This window comes from Alosa pseudoharengus, unplaced genomic scaffold (genome assembly GCF_046254945.1).
Source record: "Alosa pseudoharengus isolate Yale_2024_CS ecotype anadromous, Long Island Sound unplaced genomic scaffold, YU_APseudo_1.1 YU_APseudo_1.1_scf_16, whole genome shotgun sequence".
Taxonomy (NCBI): Eukaryota; Metazoa; Chordata; class Actinopteri; order Clupeiformes; family Clupeidae; genus Alosa; species Alosa pseudoharengus.
Genome location: NW_027468630.1, coordinates 38,506,451 through 38,524,411, shown reverse-complemented (window position 1 = coordinate 38,524,411; position 17,961 = coordinate 38,506,451). Strand labels below are relative to the sequence as shown.

Genomic DNA, 17,961 nt, shown 5'->3' with positions numbered 1-17,961 from the left:
AACTTCATCCTGAATAAGTTGAAGTCTGAGTCTGGTGGGCGGTAGACCACTCCAATTACATAATTTATGACATTGCTGGTTTTTAACTCAAGAAATAAGGAATCGGACTGACCATCATCAATCTTAAGATCTTCACACACGCGAGCATTGAGTTTAGATTTCACATACAAACATACACCCCCTCCTATTCTATCTGGTCTATTTTTGTTAAAAAGCTGGTATCCCTCAATATTTAGAGAATCTAGATGTGATCTCTCATTTAGCCAAGTCTCACTACAGCCCACCACATCAAAGCCATGTTTGGTGGTAGGTAGGAGGGAGACTAAGTCATCGTGGTGTTTTTGCAAACTTCTAACATTTAGATGGAGAAGAGAAAAGTTATTATTGTTGGGAATACATTTTACCTGGTCAGGAGAATAACTTGAACACTGTAATCTATCATTATAGTCAACATACAGTTGACTATCACAGTTTTTGATCAGGTGTTCAATAGCCATAGATATGCAGACACAGATGTATGCCTACTCAAATATGAGGTCCTGGAAATACAGACTCTCTTTAATGGTATATAGTGTCTTAAACAAGTTGCTCATTCTTTTTGACCAGGGGCAACACCCCCAGGATAGACTGTTCAAATGGTAATGTGCAGCACTTCTCATTCTGGATGACTTTGACTATTGAGCTGTTTTTCTCTGGTGGACTCAAAGCCATCCCTGGTGCTGCACCTACTCCAGATGGACACAAGGCGCCTTGGTGTTGATTTGACAGTCGTTGGTTTGGTTCCTGGTCTTTTATATCCACTGAATCTGCATCAATCGTATCTGCCCTTCTCTTTGCTGGTGAACTGATGCTTGATTCAGAGCTAAGTGATCCAATATCTCTTGCTCTCTTTATCTGTAGCGTTTTCACTGACTGGAAATAAGATAGCAATGATGATGCATCAGCTCCTGAAGTACATCCCAAAGAAAGGGGTTGTCGGGTTGATTTGTCCCGTCTGCATCCTTTACTATTGGTAGATTTTATAACCAGCTTTTTCTTTTTCCTCCGTTTTCTTCCCTTAGTTGAGGATAGAACTGTTCCCAACTGAAGAGTCCTTATAGTGCTGTGAACATCTCCTGGCTGTGCCTGGCAAATCCGCCATCATAATAGCAATCTGCTGTGGAACAAGAGCGCCTGTTGTTAAAGGGAATGTGAGATGACGCTCTGACTGGTTTATTGCACGTTATGCCCAAACCACACCCATGAATAATGTAGCTACTTAAGACCACCCCATTTTAGATTTGCGTCGGGCGGAACAGTAATTTATCCCACCGGTAAAATAGCAACAGCGCCCAAGATCCGCCCACAAAGCTACTTAGACTTTGCATTTGATACTTGCGTTTCAGATCGTTAACATAGCGCCCAAGGGCAACTCTAGCCATCATAATGCGAGAAATTCCAGCACACACTGATAACGTTAATCTAATAATGGCTATTGACTGGACGGAGCAACTCTGACTTCAATTGAACGTAGCCCCATGCAGAGACACACACAAGACCACTTTGCGGGTGCCTCTCTCTCTCTCTCAGTAGGATTTGTCACCACTGAAGTCAAATTATAGCCCAGGTGCTTCTGCATCAAAACAGCGATCAAATATTACATATATGTGACCCTGCCTGTGATAACCCAGCTAAAGTCGTTTTTTTATGTTACGTATTTTTTTACATCAGATCATTCTACACAGTATAATGTATAGGCTGTGAAAATTTCTCAATGATATACCTAATATTGATTGAGTTAGGCCAATTCAAAGATTTGGAGAATTCCGAGCTCTGAATTTTAGGTTTTTGAGAAATTCCTATTTGAAAATAAGTAAGCAGTGCTGCTGCATACAGTCAGACAGTGTCCAAACACCGAATTGTTTCAAGAGGTAGCATGCATGACATCTTTAAAATAGGTTGGTTAGATTCAAAACAAGATAATCTTCAAGAAAGAAATCAGTTCTCCTGAAATGTCCGTCGTGATACGAAGCAATCCATTTAGAAATCCATATCCGGCTTAAGTCACAACTTTCCTGGCATACAGTACATACGGAAGCAGTGGCGCTGCATACGGTCAGTCAGTGTCTAAACACCGAATTGTTTCAAGAGGTAGCATGCATGATACATCCTTAAAATAGGTTGGTTAGACTCATAACAAGTTAATTTTAAAGAAAAAAATCAGTTCTCCTGAAATGTCTGTTTTGATACGAAGCAATCCATTGAGAAATCCATACCCAGCTTAAGTCGAAACTTTCCTGCCATACTGAAAACAGAGCTAGGTGATGCGCATTGATATTATGGTCTGTATTAACTTTCTAATGGGAAAAAAGAAGTTCCTGAACTGAATGACACCCAAATTATAGGGTGTTTTCCGCCAACATTAAACTCACAGCCGATTGAAAATGTGATATTGCGGAACTAACTTCCGGTTATTCTCGGGGAAAAATGTAATCGTAACATCAATTAAAGTGTTAATTTTAATATTTATCATGTCAGAAAAGATCATTTAAATACTACATTTCGAAACATTAGTATCTAAGCCATCATTTACAAACATAAAAAAATATCCCATATTTTTGTCATTTTTTATGACTAGGACTACTTAACGCTCTTTATCTCAAAATAAGATCTGGCGACTTTAGCCGGGTTCTCATGGGCGGGGTCACATACAGTATGGCAGTGAGTTTTGTTTTCAAATGTTTTCATGCATGTCTATATAACGGGTGAGGAATGGAGACAGACTATCGTAAATCCTCAAATTATGCCTGGGGTCTTTTATTTAGGCTGCGCAAAGCACAGCACCTTTATTTGGGGCAGGCTTGTATTCGAGGCAGCTAGGCCTTTATTTCTTACGTGGTGCATTTTAGATAGATAGATAGATAGATAGATATATAGACAGATAGATAGATAGATACTTTATTGATCCCCAAGGGGAAATTCAAGAATATGTTATTGTTATATTTTAACACAATATTTTATTGTGAGACATAGGCCTACTTTTCGTTTGGAGCGGCATACCGGTAGGCTATCAAAAGCAGAAGATGTTCGATTTGGGATTAAATTTACATTTGGACTGTTTGATTATATTGCTTAATATCGGGACTGATGACCACTGAAATCTGTGGGGTGTTTGATGGTTCGCTATTAAGTTTCATGTAGTGAATGAGTGTCGGGATATCCATGATCTAAAAAGATCATGTAGAAAAGCTGAGAGAACATGGAGAAAAACTAAGTTACAGGTTCACCGTGCCATTCTAAAAGAAAAAATAGCAAATTATAATAGAGCTATTCGGAATGAGAGAAGGAACCACTTCTCTAAGGTAATTGCTGAAAACAGTGGAAACTCTAGGGTGTTGTTCTTTACCATTGATAGGCTATTGCATCAAACACCTTTTGATACACTCAGTCAGGCATCCTCTCTAAGATGCGAAGAATTTGCAGACTTCTTCGAAAACAAAGTAATTTCTATAAGGGAGGCTATTGGTAATACAAGTAATATGTTTGATAGTACACCCAAAAACAGCCCCCCAAAATTAAGGTCCTTTAGCACTATTACTCAATCTGAGCTTGGTAAAATTATAACTCAAACCGGCTCCTCAACATGTGTTTTAGATCCAATCCCTACTAGATTCCTCAAAAAACTATATGATAGCTTAGCTCCCTTTATTCTCAAGGTAATAAATACCTCATTAGAAACAGGTATATTTCCAACTGCTTTTAAAACCGCTGTTGTGAAACCTTTACTTAAAAAGTCAAATCTTGACCATACCAATCTGAGCAACTACAGGCCTATATCAAATCTACCGTTCCTGAGCAAAGTACTTGAAAAAGTTGTTTGTAATCAGTTAAATACCTTCCTCAACGAAAACAGTATCCTTGAAAAATTCCAATCAGGTTTTAGATCAAATCACAGCACAGAAACGGCTCTAGTAAAAATAGTCAATGATCTCAGACTGGCTACTGACTCAAACAAAGTCTCAATCCTTATTCTTCTGGATTTGAGTGCGGCATTTGACACCATTGATCATAGCATCCTAATTCACCGCCTTGCGAAGTGGGTGGGTCTCTCTGATAATGCTCTAAACTGGTTTCAAACCTACATTACTGGCAGAGATTTTTATATCAGTCTAGGAGATCATGTATCTGAAAAACATGACTTGCCTTTTGGTGTGGCCCAGGGGAGCTGCCTTGGTCCCCTGCTATTTTCCCTATATATGCTTCCATTGGGAAATGTCATAAGTCAGCATAATGTAAACTTCCATAGCTACGCAGATGATACCCAATTGTATATTTCTGTGGAGCCAACTAACCCAGATGGCCTTTGCTCCCTCACTGCATGCCTAACCTCCATTAATCAGTGGATGAGCAAAAATTTTCTGAAACTAAATGATGACAAAACAGAGGTACTTTTGGTGGGACCAAAACTAAAGCGAGATATTGTTCTTAGTAATCTGGGGAACTTGGCACACCAGGTCAAACCAAAAGTAACAAGCCTCGGTGTCATCTTAGATGCAGAGTTAAGTTTTAAGCCCCATATCAGTAAAGTTACTCAAACAGCCTATTTCCACTTGAGAAACATTGCCAAAGTGCGGCCCTTTTTAACTCAACAAGATGCAGAAAAACTAATTCACGCCTTTATCACTAGCAGGTTAGACTACTGCAATGCACTTTTCACTGGTCTTCCCAAAAAACATCTAAAGAAATTGGCACTCATACAGAACTCTGCGGCTAGACTTTTAACTAAGACTAAGAAGAGAGAACACATCACCCCTGTGTTGGCTGAACTGCACTGGCTCCCTATTTCCTATAGAATTGATTTTAAGGTTATGTTAATTACTTACAAAGCTCTGAATGGCACAGCACCTTCATATATCTCTGAGCTTTTAATATCTTATCAACCACAAAGGAAACTTAGATCATCCAATTCTAATCTTTTAATCGTACCCAAAGTGCTCCACAAACAAAGTGGAGAAGCTGCTTTTATCCATTATGCCCCCAAACTATGGAACACCCTGCCTCTGTACATCAAGCAGGCGAGTTCAGTAAATATTTTTAAAAAAGATCTGAAAACATACCTGTACAGGAAAGCTTTTAGTTAACTCGTCTTATCCTGTAGACTACTTTTTCAGATTATTCTACATCTGCTGCTATTGGAGGGCGCAGCCAGCCAGAAGCAGATGGGCTCCCCCTATTAAGTCAGGTTCTGCTCAAGGTTTCTTCCTGGAATATGGGAGTTTTTCCTTGCCACAGTTGCCATATGGCGTGCTTGTGGGGGGTAAGAGGGTTAAGGCTGCCAGTCTTATGACATGTCATTTTCTATATTTTTGATATGTTGCTGAGTGGATCATAAACGGCCCCAGCAATGAAGAAATGTGATTGATAATGACTGACTGACTATTATTTTGTTACATGCTTCAAATGTAAAGCACTTTGAGCTGCATTCTGTGTATGAAAGGTGCTATACAAATAAAGCTTATTATTATTATTATTATTATTATCCGCTTATTGCGAGATTGCGCTTTCATTCATTCATGGAACGTGTGCTGTGCAGTAATGGAAATCTTATTCCATATAGCCAAAGAGGTCTACGATAGCCTAAATTGAGTTATTTTTTTAATTATGCATGATTTACTTTTTTATAGAATTTGTAGGCTGATGCCTGGCAGCAACAATTGTGTTTAAATGTAGGGTACTGCTTTAGCCTCTGGCAAGCTCAGAAGGGGGCGGCAAATGACTGGTAGCTTGAGAGCGACGTGTTGGAGACTCATAGTGTAGGACAATGACTTTTCATTGGCAACAATATTAAACCTTAATATAAAATATTAAGAGGTCTTTTATGAGTTAAATCGAAACAAAATTATTACTGGCCATTATTTGTCTGAATCTGAGGCCCGGCTACAAATAGAATCCCGGCCATAATTTGAGGATTTAGGTATGCACGTGTGTTTCAGGCATAGTGCAAGCACTAATCTCTGACTGATATTGCACAGAATATCATGTTTTAATATAAATTAACATTTAAAAACATGTTCAATTATATATTTTTTCATATATAAGTCGCACCTGACTATAAATCGCAGGACCAGCCAAACTATGAAAAAAAGTGTGACTTATAATCCAGAAAATGCGGTACTAAAATGTAACTATACTTATGCACCTTGTATTTTAATGAAGAACATTGATTTATTTCCGATACATTATTCATTCACATAAAAAAGTGGTGCATTTGGATCAATTTCCAAAAGATGATTTTTTTTTTATTCCTCTTTTTAGTCAACTTTATCATGGGTGCATAAACTTATGCACACCACTGTATATATATAAAAAAATCTACTTGGTATTGTTTTTAGTATAAAGACATTTACCTAACTTTTACTTACTCATAAAATCATTTGACTTAATTTAATAAGAGTTTGACTTTTTTTTTAAACTGGCAAATATTGCTGACAGTGTGTTAAGCATTTGCAGTGTAATCATATTGATAGCCCAACCTTATTAAAATGCCTCATGTAACCACCTCAACTGATCGGATTTGTCTGGATCCTATTAACTTTTCAATCGGATTGAGAGAGGTGATGTACTTCTTTTTACAATCTAAATGTTAAAATACATTTCTTCTTTCTGTGCATGTGCCATATGTGGGTAAAGCACAGTGACGTAAACAAATGAGTTTCCAAGCTGGACAAAATTGAGGCGTATATGAACAAACATAAGTCTATAGACTTGAGAAAGCTTGTTGAATGACTCAGTCGTTGTACATCTCGTAACAAGTTATTCAAGCAGGTGTTTGACACGATATGGGTAAACAGAAAATGTCTTATATGGCTCTGGACATGTAAACGTGAACACTGATCATTTTATTTAGCGTTCATTTGGAATCTCTAATCAGAATGATTTCAATCAGATTGAGAAAGAATTGTTCACGCACTGCAAAAAATAAAAGATTTAGTGTTATATTATTCTTTTATTAAGATTTTAAACATCAATTTTTACTTAATTTAAAGGGGTAGTTCGGAATTTTGGACATAGGACCTCATTTCCAATATTTATATTTATCAGTGGAGACCGTTTTCAACACGTTTCATCTAGTCCTTCTAGTTGCAGAGTTCGCTGTTGCTAGGCTAGCGCAACTCAACTGTACATGGTTAGCCTGCCACTAAAACAGTCTTACGCACTCCACTGTACACCGAGGCAAATAAATCATCACGCCAGACTATCGACGTAAATGTCTGTGTTGATAGAATTGTATCTGTATTTGCATTCACATCTTTTTAACAGAAATCCGGGTTTTGAGGCTGGAATGATTGTTTGCCATCACTCTGGCCCTGTCCTCACTTTTTTTGAAAGATTGAGGTCTGGACTGGCTTTTCAACCAGGATGACCTGGTGACCTTATCAAAGTAATGGTAACACTAAATCAAGGGGCTAAATTAAAATTCTGGAGGAAAAGATCAGGCAGTGTGCCGAGAGACCTGCCCCAATAGACGGCATTGGACCATTAAACCACTCAATGATCCAAAACATACAGCCAAACAGGGCAAGAAATTGTTGATAGAGAACAATAGCAATATTTTAGAGTGGCCCAGCCAGACTCCAGACCTCAATCCGTCAATGACAGTGTCATGTTCAGTCAGAACAAGCATATTGAAAAAGAGAAAATCAACATTAAATCAATATTTGCCAGGGGTATTCTCATTTTGATCTTAACTGTATTGTTTACAAATCTTGTTCCATGTGCCCTTTTTTGAATTTGAGACCCTGCCCCTCAAAAGGTCTCTGCATGGCCCTGTTTAACAGACTTACCCTCGTTGACCCTTGGAGGTGCCGCTGCAGTCTGTCGATAGGGCAGGGTTCAGGGATCACATTAGACTAAGTGAAGTGATCCATGTAGTAAAATCAACGTTATTGTCATTTTAAATACATTTTTACCACGTCCGGAATATGTCAAAAACGTAGTGTATGTATAGCTAATTTTGCTAGCTTATTTATATCTAGCTAAATACATATATCACACTGCAAAAAATAAAATCTAACCAAGCGCTATTAATTTTATATTAAGATCAAAAAATCTATTTGGTATTATTTCACGTATGAAGACATACCTAGCTCTCTCTATCTCGAAAGATAATTTTGTCTTAATGGAAGAAGACTTTGACTTATTTTAAGGAATCTTATCAAGAAAAATGTACTTCATGGACTGGCATAAATTTGCATGGTCTTAGGACAAATTTGCTGTCTTTTTCACATTCCGGTCACGGTAAAATGTACACATTTTTAAAATAACAATAACGTTAGGTCTACTTCATGGATCCAAAAACCATTTCGCTTAGCATGATCCCTGAACCCTCCCCTTTTGATAGACTTCAATTAAACAAGAGTAAGTCAATTAATAACACTTGGTTAGGTAAGCAGCTTTTGCAATGTGTAAATCCAGCTGCTATGACCTTGGTATATGTCTTATTATTTACCACTCTCCTCTTAGAGGCACAGACATTAGTCATGTTAGGACAGACCCAATAATTTGAGATTTGCCAGTATGATTTGGCTTTTGACTAAAGCAGTTTTTAGAAGTTGACTAAACCATGTGAAAGGTTTAAGTGTATATGTTGTGTTCATTTTTCTTCCCTTTTATGTGCATCCACAGTTACACCTTAGCCTGTCTCTGGGCTCTAGTGGAGACGAGGCAGAGCAACAGGAAATGGTAGCTGTCCAGTCATTGAATCTGCTACTTAAGAGTTTTGGAGCAACCCTCACTGATGTGGATGATCTCATTTTTAAGTAAGTATCTCTTCAACAATGCATTATAAATAAAGTTGCCAGATTTGAAATATCCCCTCTTCTATGTCTCTTGTCATTGTTCCCGAATTGTCTTAGCCACTTCAAACCTATCTCTATACAGACTCGTACAGACAGTTGAATGAATTAGCAGGCAGCTCACTGCGCCGGGATTAGTGTGTGCTTCACCTCACTGTGGGTTCACTGTGTGCTGTGTGTTTCACTAATTCACTGATTGGGTTAAATGCAGAGACCAAATTTCCCTCACGGGATCAAAAGAGTATATATACCTAATACTTATACTTACTTATACTTGAACATGACCTTACAAGAGAATCATGGTCTGAGTGGATGGATAGACCGGTTTGCAATTTATTTTGGATCTATGCTCCATAGCCACACTAGCCTTGTGAGACCATCCTGATCTCGCGAGCTTCAGTTTTCCACTCGCAGATCAGTCTGGCATCTTTCCGAAAGAAAAAATATGGAGCAGTTTGCCATAAGAATGGCCAATCAGCGTTGGTTTTGAGGCGGGTTTAGGTGTGACGCAATGAACAACATGACGGCATCCACAGATGAAATGAGCGTAGCTATCCCGCAAGTTTTATCCGAATTAGAAAGTATTCCTGGGGAAGCTGTGAAGCTATGAGTCTCAGCCATGCAGCTGGGAGGAATGAACGACACAGACATCCTCCACGGCCGTTTCCAGTCCGTAATGGAGGAATATACTTTCTTCAGTGTAGAAGTGTAGGGCCTACAGTGAAAACTTGGTGGGGATTGTCGTTGATGAGGTTCATGTCATATACAAATGGTAAGTTTAAAAACGTTAACGTTAGTTACGTTACATAACTTAATTATATGTCAAACAAAGGCATTAGAACAGTGTTACTCATTGCGCGGCTCACAAGCCACATGCGGCTCGTCAAGCTATAATTGGTGGCTCGCATGCAGCTTTGGCGAGATTTCGGCAAATTTGGTTTTACTCATTTTGAGTAGGCCTAAGCAACTGTTCGCCAAAGGCCATCATCTCTGGCCCCAGCTTGATAAAAACAAAAGTAGGCTCTGATTTAGCCTAGTCTACTGTACGACTTTAACGAGGTGATCTTTAGTTTCGTTCTGCTTACAGTATCTCCCTGCCACTTGCAACGCCTTTGAATGCAATCCGCTGCCCTGTTTACTGGCAATGCTACAGCGGACTTAAACTGCCACCTTGTGGCGATAAGTTGTAATACATTTCATGCAGCTGTGTGAATCACGGAAAGGGCGAATGAAGTTGCCATTTCTAAATGGGACCCACTGTAGGCTATGTGGTAACACAGCCAATATATTTTTTTCAAATGTGCTTCATAAACATACAATACTGCACTACAAAAACGCAAACATCTGAATTGTTGAAATGTTGTCGTAAAAGTGGCTCTCCTTTTGATTTTGCACTGCCAATGTGGCTCTTGTGAAAAAAATAGTGAGGATCACTGCATTAAAAGAACACTTCATTCATCTGATTGGTTGATTTGGCCCGTCAATAACCAACATAGGTGGTGATAGACTGATGGTTTATCCAATCAGCTAACCAGTATTTTCGCCCCTTCCCAAAAGTTCTCAAAAAAAAGAAAAGTTCCCAGATGGACATGCAGAGCAAATGCGAAGCATCCATCTGACGGAGTCAGGTTATAGCCACACGCTATCATCATTCAGAATTGATTGTGTCAGATGTGCAAGATGCCCATGCTGTAAGCACTAATGTATCTCCACATTGTCATAGATGTTGGGTTTCAAACTGAGCACTAAAACAAGTTAGATATGTTGGATAATTGGATAGGCCCTCTTTTCTTTAGCCCAGATAAGTCCATGATTTCCAAAAAGAATTGCACATTTTAATTAGTCTAACCACAGGACCTTTTTCCATGTTCAGTCCATTTTAAACAAGCTCAGGCCCAGATAAGATGGTGGTATTTTCTGTATCATGTCTCAATACAATTTTGGCTGTTGCATGGTTTAAGGTTTTTGAATTGAGTATCATACTGTGCACATAGGCAATGATTATCAGAGGTTTTCCTGAGCCCATACAATGATTTTTACAGAAACAAGTCTGGTTTTGATATAGTGCCATCCAATTTTGTTTTTCAGTTCTATTCCTTGTTTGCAAAGATTTTTTTCTGGATTCTCTGAATCTTTTAATTATATTATGTCCTGTAGATGGTGAACTACCAAATACTTCACAATTTCATGCTAAGAAGCATTAGAATTACATTGTTTCATCATTTGTGCGCACAGGTTTACACAGAGTGATGGATACCCCTACATCTTTACTTCTAAGAGACCCTGCCTCTCTGGGATGCTCTTTTTCACACCCAATCGTGTTGCCAGTTACACTAATTAGTTTTTAAACATTCCTGCTTTTGTTTTCTTTATCATATTATTATATTGGGGCAGCCGTGGCCTACTGGTTAGCGCTTCAGACTTGTAACCGGAGGGTTGCCGGTTCGGACCCCGACCAGTAGGCACGGCTGAAGTGCCCTTCAGCAAGGCACCTAACCCCTCACTGCTCCCCGAGCGCCGCTGTTGTTGCAGGCAGCTCACTGCGCCGGGATTAATGTGTGCTTCACCTCACTGTGTGTTCGCTGTGTGCTGAGTGTGTTTCACTAATTCACTGATTGGGATAAATGCAGAGACTAAATTTCCCTCACAGGATCAAAAGAGTATTATACTTATACTTATCATTAAACTCAGTGCTCAGTGTACACGCAAAGCTTGCTACAGCTGTTAATAGTGTAACTGTGCATTCATTAAGTCATAAAACCCAAACCAACACCAAAAAAAGCACCATAAGCAGGCAGGCAAGCTTGTTTACTTAATTTCCCTTTTACATTCCTACCCCTTCAGACTTGCATTCTTTGAAGTCCGCTTTCAGTTCTACCGAAGGGAAAAGTTGATGTCAGCGGCCATTCGGCATTACTCTGAGCAGGTGATAATCAATCTTTCTATTACTGCTATTCTTATTAATCTTGCTTCCTGTGAATTATGTTTATTCTGGTACTGCATATGAATACATGGTTACGTTTACATTGACTGTTAAAAGTGACCCAATTTAATTTTTTTGCTCACATGTGCCACAGTTCAGATAAGTATTATGAAGAAGTAAACAGGAAGAAAAACACATGGATTGATTTTCTTATTTCAGTTGAAAGCCTCATTCATATGTAGAAATGAATCAGATATGATTTGGGTACCAATGTGACTTGCCTAAACTGACAGATCAGATATTACGCTGTCATTTTGACTGGCATGTTGACATGGCAAGGGATAACGACCGCCGAGGTGTCCTGTTATACGGAATTAATGGACGAGGGCGAGAGGCAAAGAACTCCCCGACGCGCAGCGGAGCCCAAGTGATAGCGTGTACAGTTAACTTGTTTACAGTTGTTGCAAAGCCTGCTTCCAGGCTCAACCGTCGTCCTACTATGGTTGTTATAGTTACCATTCATAAGCATTGATATGGAACAGTGATTAAACCTTTGTCCCGTTATTCAGAATTATTCCACTGCTTGGTTGAATTTCCCATTGTCCTACGTAATTTAGAACGACCATTAACCGTATGTTATTTGCACACCTATGAAGTAGATCCATTTTTTTGGCCGTATCACACTTGTATATTAATTCGCCGAACTCGTTAAGTTTAAATGAACTGTCACATTGCATCTGAGCTGTAAAATGCAGATGTTCAGAACATGGCAACATTGTAGCAGAAGTAAAATAGCGATGTTTCAAAGCTAAAGTTCATCAGAATCTTGGGATATGCCCGCTTGACAACGGCTGGCCTATGGCCGTAGCAACCATCCATTTAGAACTAGTAACGGCAGTTTGTCCTGCAAGTTGAGAAATTAGTTGATATGTGTCGGAAGAAATTAGTTCTACAAACAAGACAGTTTTAGCGATTAAAACGAACACAACGCAAGTGGCAAAAGGTGGAATAAGCGGGATATAACTTACGAGGTTTAAACGGCCCTCCGCTTCGCGTCAGGGCCGTTTTACAACCTTGACCGTGCATTAACTTCTGTGAACAGACCACCGTGTCGTCCATTATCCCTTACTTAATAGCCACTCCACCATGAAAGGCAAAAAAGGCAATTAAAAAAAATTATAGGCACAATTCTGAACTTTGCATCAAGCCCTGCAGTGTAAGAAAACTTTTCAAGTTACTTTATTGTGTCCCCCAATGGGGCAATTTGTTTTGCAGCACATAGTACAAATCACACACAGTACTTTTTTGAAAATGTCAAAACAAATTTGGGTAGATGCAAATGTTGATCCATGTTTTCTAGTTCCTGAAACAGATGTATGTATTGGTGTTGGGACTGGATGTGCTGGGGAATCCTTTTGGTCTCATCAGAGGCTTGTCAGAGGGAGTGGAGGCCTTTTTTTATGAACCATTCCAGGTACGTTTTTGTGTGTGTGTGTGTGTGTGTGTGTGTGTGTGCGCGTGCGCGTGTGTGTTTGCGTGTGTGAGAGTATGCTTGTGTGTACATATTCACAATCTTGTATGTTGGTGAAGGGAGCTGTACAGGGACCAGAAGAATTTGCAGAGGGCTTTGCCATTGGAGTACGCAGTCTTCTAGGACACACAGTGGGTAAGAGTCACACATAAGCACATTTACATTATGTGTATTATACAATGTATTTATTATACAATGTGTGAATTATATTACAAGTTGCTGTGGTGCAACTGGTTACAGCACTCATTCCATATTCGAGTCCACATGCCTAAGGGGACACGAGTTTGAGTCCGACCCTGGTTATTTCCCGTTCCCAACCCGTCTCTCTCTCCCGCTCGCTTCCCATCATTCTCTCTACTGTCCTTTCCAATTCAAGCCATAAAAAAGCCCAACAAAATATATTTTTTTTAAAGATTTATATCACAAAGGGCCACTGTCCTCAGAGCACCTCGGGGTTAAAGCGTAACTTTCGCCAAAAAGCATCCTGTGGTGTTTTTGTGAATGTACCCATCAAACTTTCGTTTAAAAGCATAATTACGTCCGAATTGTTGTCGTTTTTGGGTCAAATAGCCCTTTGAATAGGAATCACAGGGACACTACTATTTTGTTACATGATCGCGTCAAAATCACTATTTTTAAAACACTAAGAAGGCTCGACACAACATTGAATCGAAGTATCATCAGTCTACACATGAACTCAAGCATTGAAAACATTGTTCGTGTAGACATAGTTTGCTAAAAAGAACAACAACTTGGACAACTCACTCGCGAGCAGAAAAAACAAGTGAGTTGTTCAAAACCTTTCTTTTAGTAAATTCTGTGTACACAAACAATGTTCTCAATGCTCAAGTTCATGTGTAGAGTTGTGTGGGGCAAGTTACTTTAAAATCGTATTGTATTATGTATTACTTATTACTGCCATTTCAAAGTAATTTGTTACATTATAATATTACTGTCTCTGAATTGTAAGGCATTACACTGCTATTGCATTACTTTTAAGTTACTTTCACCAAAATATCTAGAAATATGGATTTGGCATTCTAAATGCAGTTTATTACGCTCAATGCAGCTCATTGCTCTTCCAATGGAGGGAGATGTGGTATAGCATAATGACTGAGCTAGGCTTAAGGCTAACAGTAGAATGCAATAGGAGCAGTGCTCATGATGCAATACAAGGAACAATCATAGTCAGAATTTCGTTAAAAACCGACAAAAGGTCAAAGTCTGGTAAATTGTGATAGAAGTACTGTAACTTTAAGGCCTAGGCCTTCTCATTAAAATCAACAGAGAGCCTAAATCAAAGGTTACATAAAGAAATGTCAAGATGGTGGCCTGCTGGCCATTTCGTGAGTGAGTGGCTTTGAGTGAGTGACATTTAAATGATAACTCAAACACCTAAAGTAAAATAAAAAGGCTTATAATTTAAGACCATTACTGTGTGTTTTTAAACATTAATTTCTGAAGAAATGCTTTTTTACTTATAAATGGTGCACTGTCACTTTAAGAACATTGATCTTTACGTTCTCATAATGCCCTTTAGCCAGCTCTTGTTTATTTGAGTTACATTGATAGCACAATATTAACAATAATATGCACAATGTTAAGTTGTTATACGCAGCCTTCATTGCTTTGGAAATGGAAGTGTGCAATGACATGTTGCTTCACATTTGTTTTTGCAATTAAAAGTGAATTATGAGCCTGGTAGCCACCTATCTGAATGGAATGCGTTTCAGTCGACTCGGCATATCATGTGCTTCATGAAATGCTTGGAAAACGAATTATTGAAGACCCACCAATTCCATTCTAGTACTACGTGGTGGAGATTGAGAGAACCCAAAAAGTGTCAAACTTGCATGTAACATGGTGTTAGTGCATTTTGACATTGTAAACGTTATTGAGTGAAACGCTGTTTGCAGTAAAGCTACTTTTCATTGGCTATATTTGGGTGCCCCCTCTGTCCTTTGGTGCCCTACGCAAAGTGCATGATGCGCGTGGTGGGAGCGGTGGCATTGCCATGCTACTCAATCTTTTTCTGCATTTCTATCCCTTTATTCTCTTTAATTCAAGTTCACAGCACAAAGCTGACATGCACTACTAAGAGCATAGTTTGTGTTTTAACAAGAATAAAAAAGATTAGCATGGCACCACTTTAGATATTTCATTAAATTACTTGTGCTATTTCGCGAGGCATAGAGAGATCTTTCGCACTTACTTAACTATTATGTTCTTCATATCCTTGTCTCTGACAAGCTGAAAATAATGAGCGTAGGCTTATGTCTATCCAGCAAATAGAATCCGACTTCGAGTCTGCTGCAGCCACAGTCATCTTCAACTAGTATCAGGAGATAACGTTCTACTATTATGCACGATTTTTTCTTCTCTGTTGTTCTCGCGGTGGTGTTTGCGAATATGTATCAAAAAAAAAAAACGCCACTTAATTTTGGGTTAAAATGCATTGTAACGCGCGTTACTGAAGTTTGTACCGAGTAAAATATTACCCAATTTTTTTTAGTAATGCCTTACATTACCGCGTTACTGCAAACAGCAATATATTACAGTAATTACATTACTTTTGTAACGCATTACTCCCAACACTGGTGTAGAGACACTGATGATACTTTGATCAAAGTTTCATGTTGTGTTGAGCCTTCTTAATGTGAAATATAATAATAAAAAATATTTTGACGCAATCATGTATCAAAATAGTAGTGCCCTTATGATTCCCATTCAAAAGGCCATTTGACCTGAAAACGACAATACGGACAAGCTTAAAAGTGGTGCTTCGGACGTAATTATGCTTTTAAACAAAAGTTTGACTCACAGGTGGTTAGATAGCTGTTCACATGTGTGTATGCTTTTAGGAGGAGCAGCAGGAATGGTATCACGGATCACTGGCTCTGTGGGTAAAGGTTTGGCAGCAATCACCATGGACAAAGAATATCAGCAGAAACGCAGAGAGGAGAGAAACAGACCTCCCAAAGATTTTGGAGAAAGTCTTGCCAAAGGAGGGAAGGGTTTTTTGAAGGTACACAAGATTTATATCTCTGCATGACTGAATGTCTTCACTACCAGCATAGTCTTACTGTGTCTTCTCCTTTGGATAGTACTGAAAAAGTTACCCATGGCAATTCCAGTATTGAAATAAGAAATAAGATGCTAGCTGGGTCTTTGCAGTGCATTAAGGAAATACCAGATTGCCGAGTCATCACCCAAACAAAAAATAGGCAATTTCTTAAAATCCTGTTCTCAAGCATTGTACTATATACAACACACTTCCTGCTGTTGCAGATGCAATACACTGTTTGAAATCTCAGGAATCAATCCCTACGAACATTTTACTGATGTTGTGTCTTATCTGCAACATAAGAATAAAAATTATCCGAAAGCCTTGCGGTAATCCATCGCAGACAACATAATACAATCCATTTTATTCTAGTTAGTCTGTGTACGTGCATCCATGTACTCATCCATCTATCCACATCCATCCATCCATCCAATCCATCTACCATCCATCCATCTAACCGCTCGTATTCATGTATTTACCTACCTTACCAACCATTTATCTATTATCCATCAATCTCTCCATCCATCTACCTCAATCCACCAGATTAACTTCCAGTTCATCATTTTAGAAAACAGCTACGCTGAGGGACAGCTTCCGCATTTTCCATAATTTTAAGTGTACCATTCATAAGTTTACCCTATTTCACCAGGTAAACTCATTAATAAATAGCCCATACTTTGTTTCCAAGTGAGTTCACTAGCAATGTTGAGACTGCAATGGCAAGCGAAAGGAGATTGTGCTGCAACCCAAGCAGCCTCTGTGGCTAAGATGGCGGATCCACTAACATTTAGTAGCCTAGTGCAGGAACTTCAGAAAAAACGAGAAAGCCTGGCTACAGAACTTAAAACGTACCTCTCCACATCCTTGGAAACGTCCTTAACGCCCACCAAATAACAATACAGTGCATTGCTTTGCTTTGCATGTACTGTCATTTGAAATGATACTACCTTAAAGGAATTATCCGGAGTAAAATGCACTTTAGATCGATTTCCGGATGATTGGGGGTACATACGTTGAGTTGACATCAAAATTATGTCATTCGGATGTGTTTTGAGAAAGTTTAAAAAAAAAAAACATAGTCCAGTTCATACAACTTCATTTCAATTTCGAAAGAAATACTGGACTATGTTTTTTTTTTTTTTTTTAAACGGCGACGAAATTGTGAATTTCCAGAGCGTGTTACAACACACTCAGCAATAAGACTCCTACGGACTTTCCCCTCAAGGTGGCGGCAAAGATGGCAACATTTCCGGAAAGGTACTGGCTTGATGAAATTCATTCTGGACTCTCTATTCGACCACATAAAGACCTCGGGATACTTCGGTTTGGCTTTAGGGACCCTCTACTCACTACCACGTAAGTGTTATGTTGTTTGGAACTGTAGAAGAGGTACAAAAATAGCGTTTTGTAGCGGCACAATTGAAATGCCCCGCTCACTTCCAGGCTACGAGTTGTGACTGAAAACGGTACAATCGAACTTTCTCAAAACACATCCGAATGACATAATTTTAATGTCAACTCAACGTATGTACCCCCAATCATCCGGAAATCGATCTAAAGTGCATTTTACTCCGGATAATTCCTTTAATGTGCAAATTTTCGGGTCTAT

At 38.9% G+C, this 17,961-nt stretch overlaps 1 protein-coding gene across 2 annotated transcripts in view; it reads left to right on the top strand.

Annotated features, from left to right (window-relative positions):
* Window positions 1-17,961, top strand: part of vps13c (vacuolar protein sorting 13 homolog C) — a 511,929-nt gene that overhangs the window by 428,442 nt on the left and 65,526 nt on the right. For both annotated transcript variants that reach the window (XM_076287956.1, XM_076287955.1), the window contains 5 exons: window positions 8,665-8,798; window positions 11,679-11,760; window positions 13,118-13,231; window positions 13,348-13,423; window positions 16,150-16,313. In XM_076287956.1, the coding sequence (XP_076144071.1) occupies window positions 8,665-8,798; window positions 11,679-11,760; window positions 13,118-13,231; window positions 13,348-13,423; window positions 16,150-16,313 (570 nt within the window). The remainder of the gene's footprint in view (window positions 1-8,664; window positions 8,799-11,678; window positions 11,761-13,117; window positions 13,232-13,347; window positions 13,424-16,149; window positions 16,314-17,961) is intronic.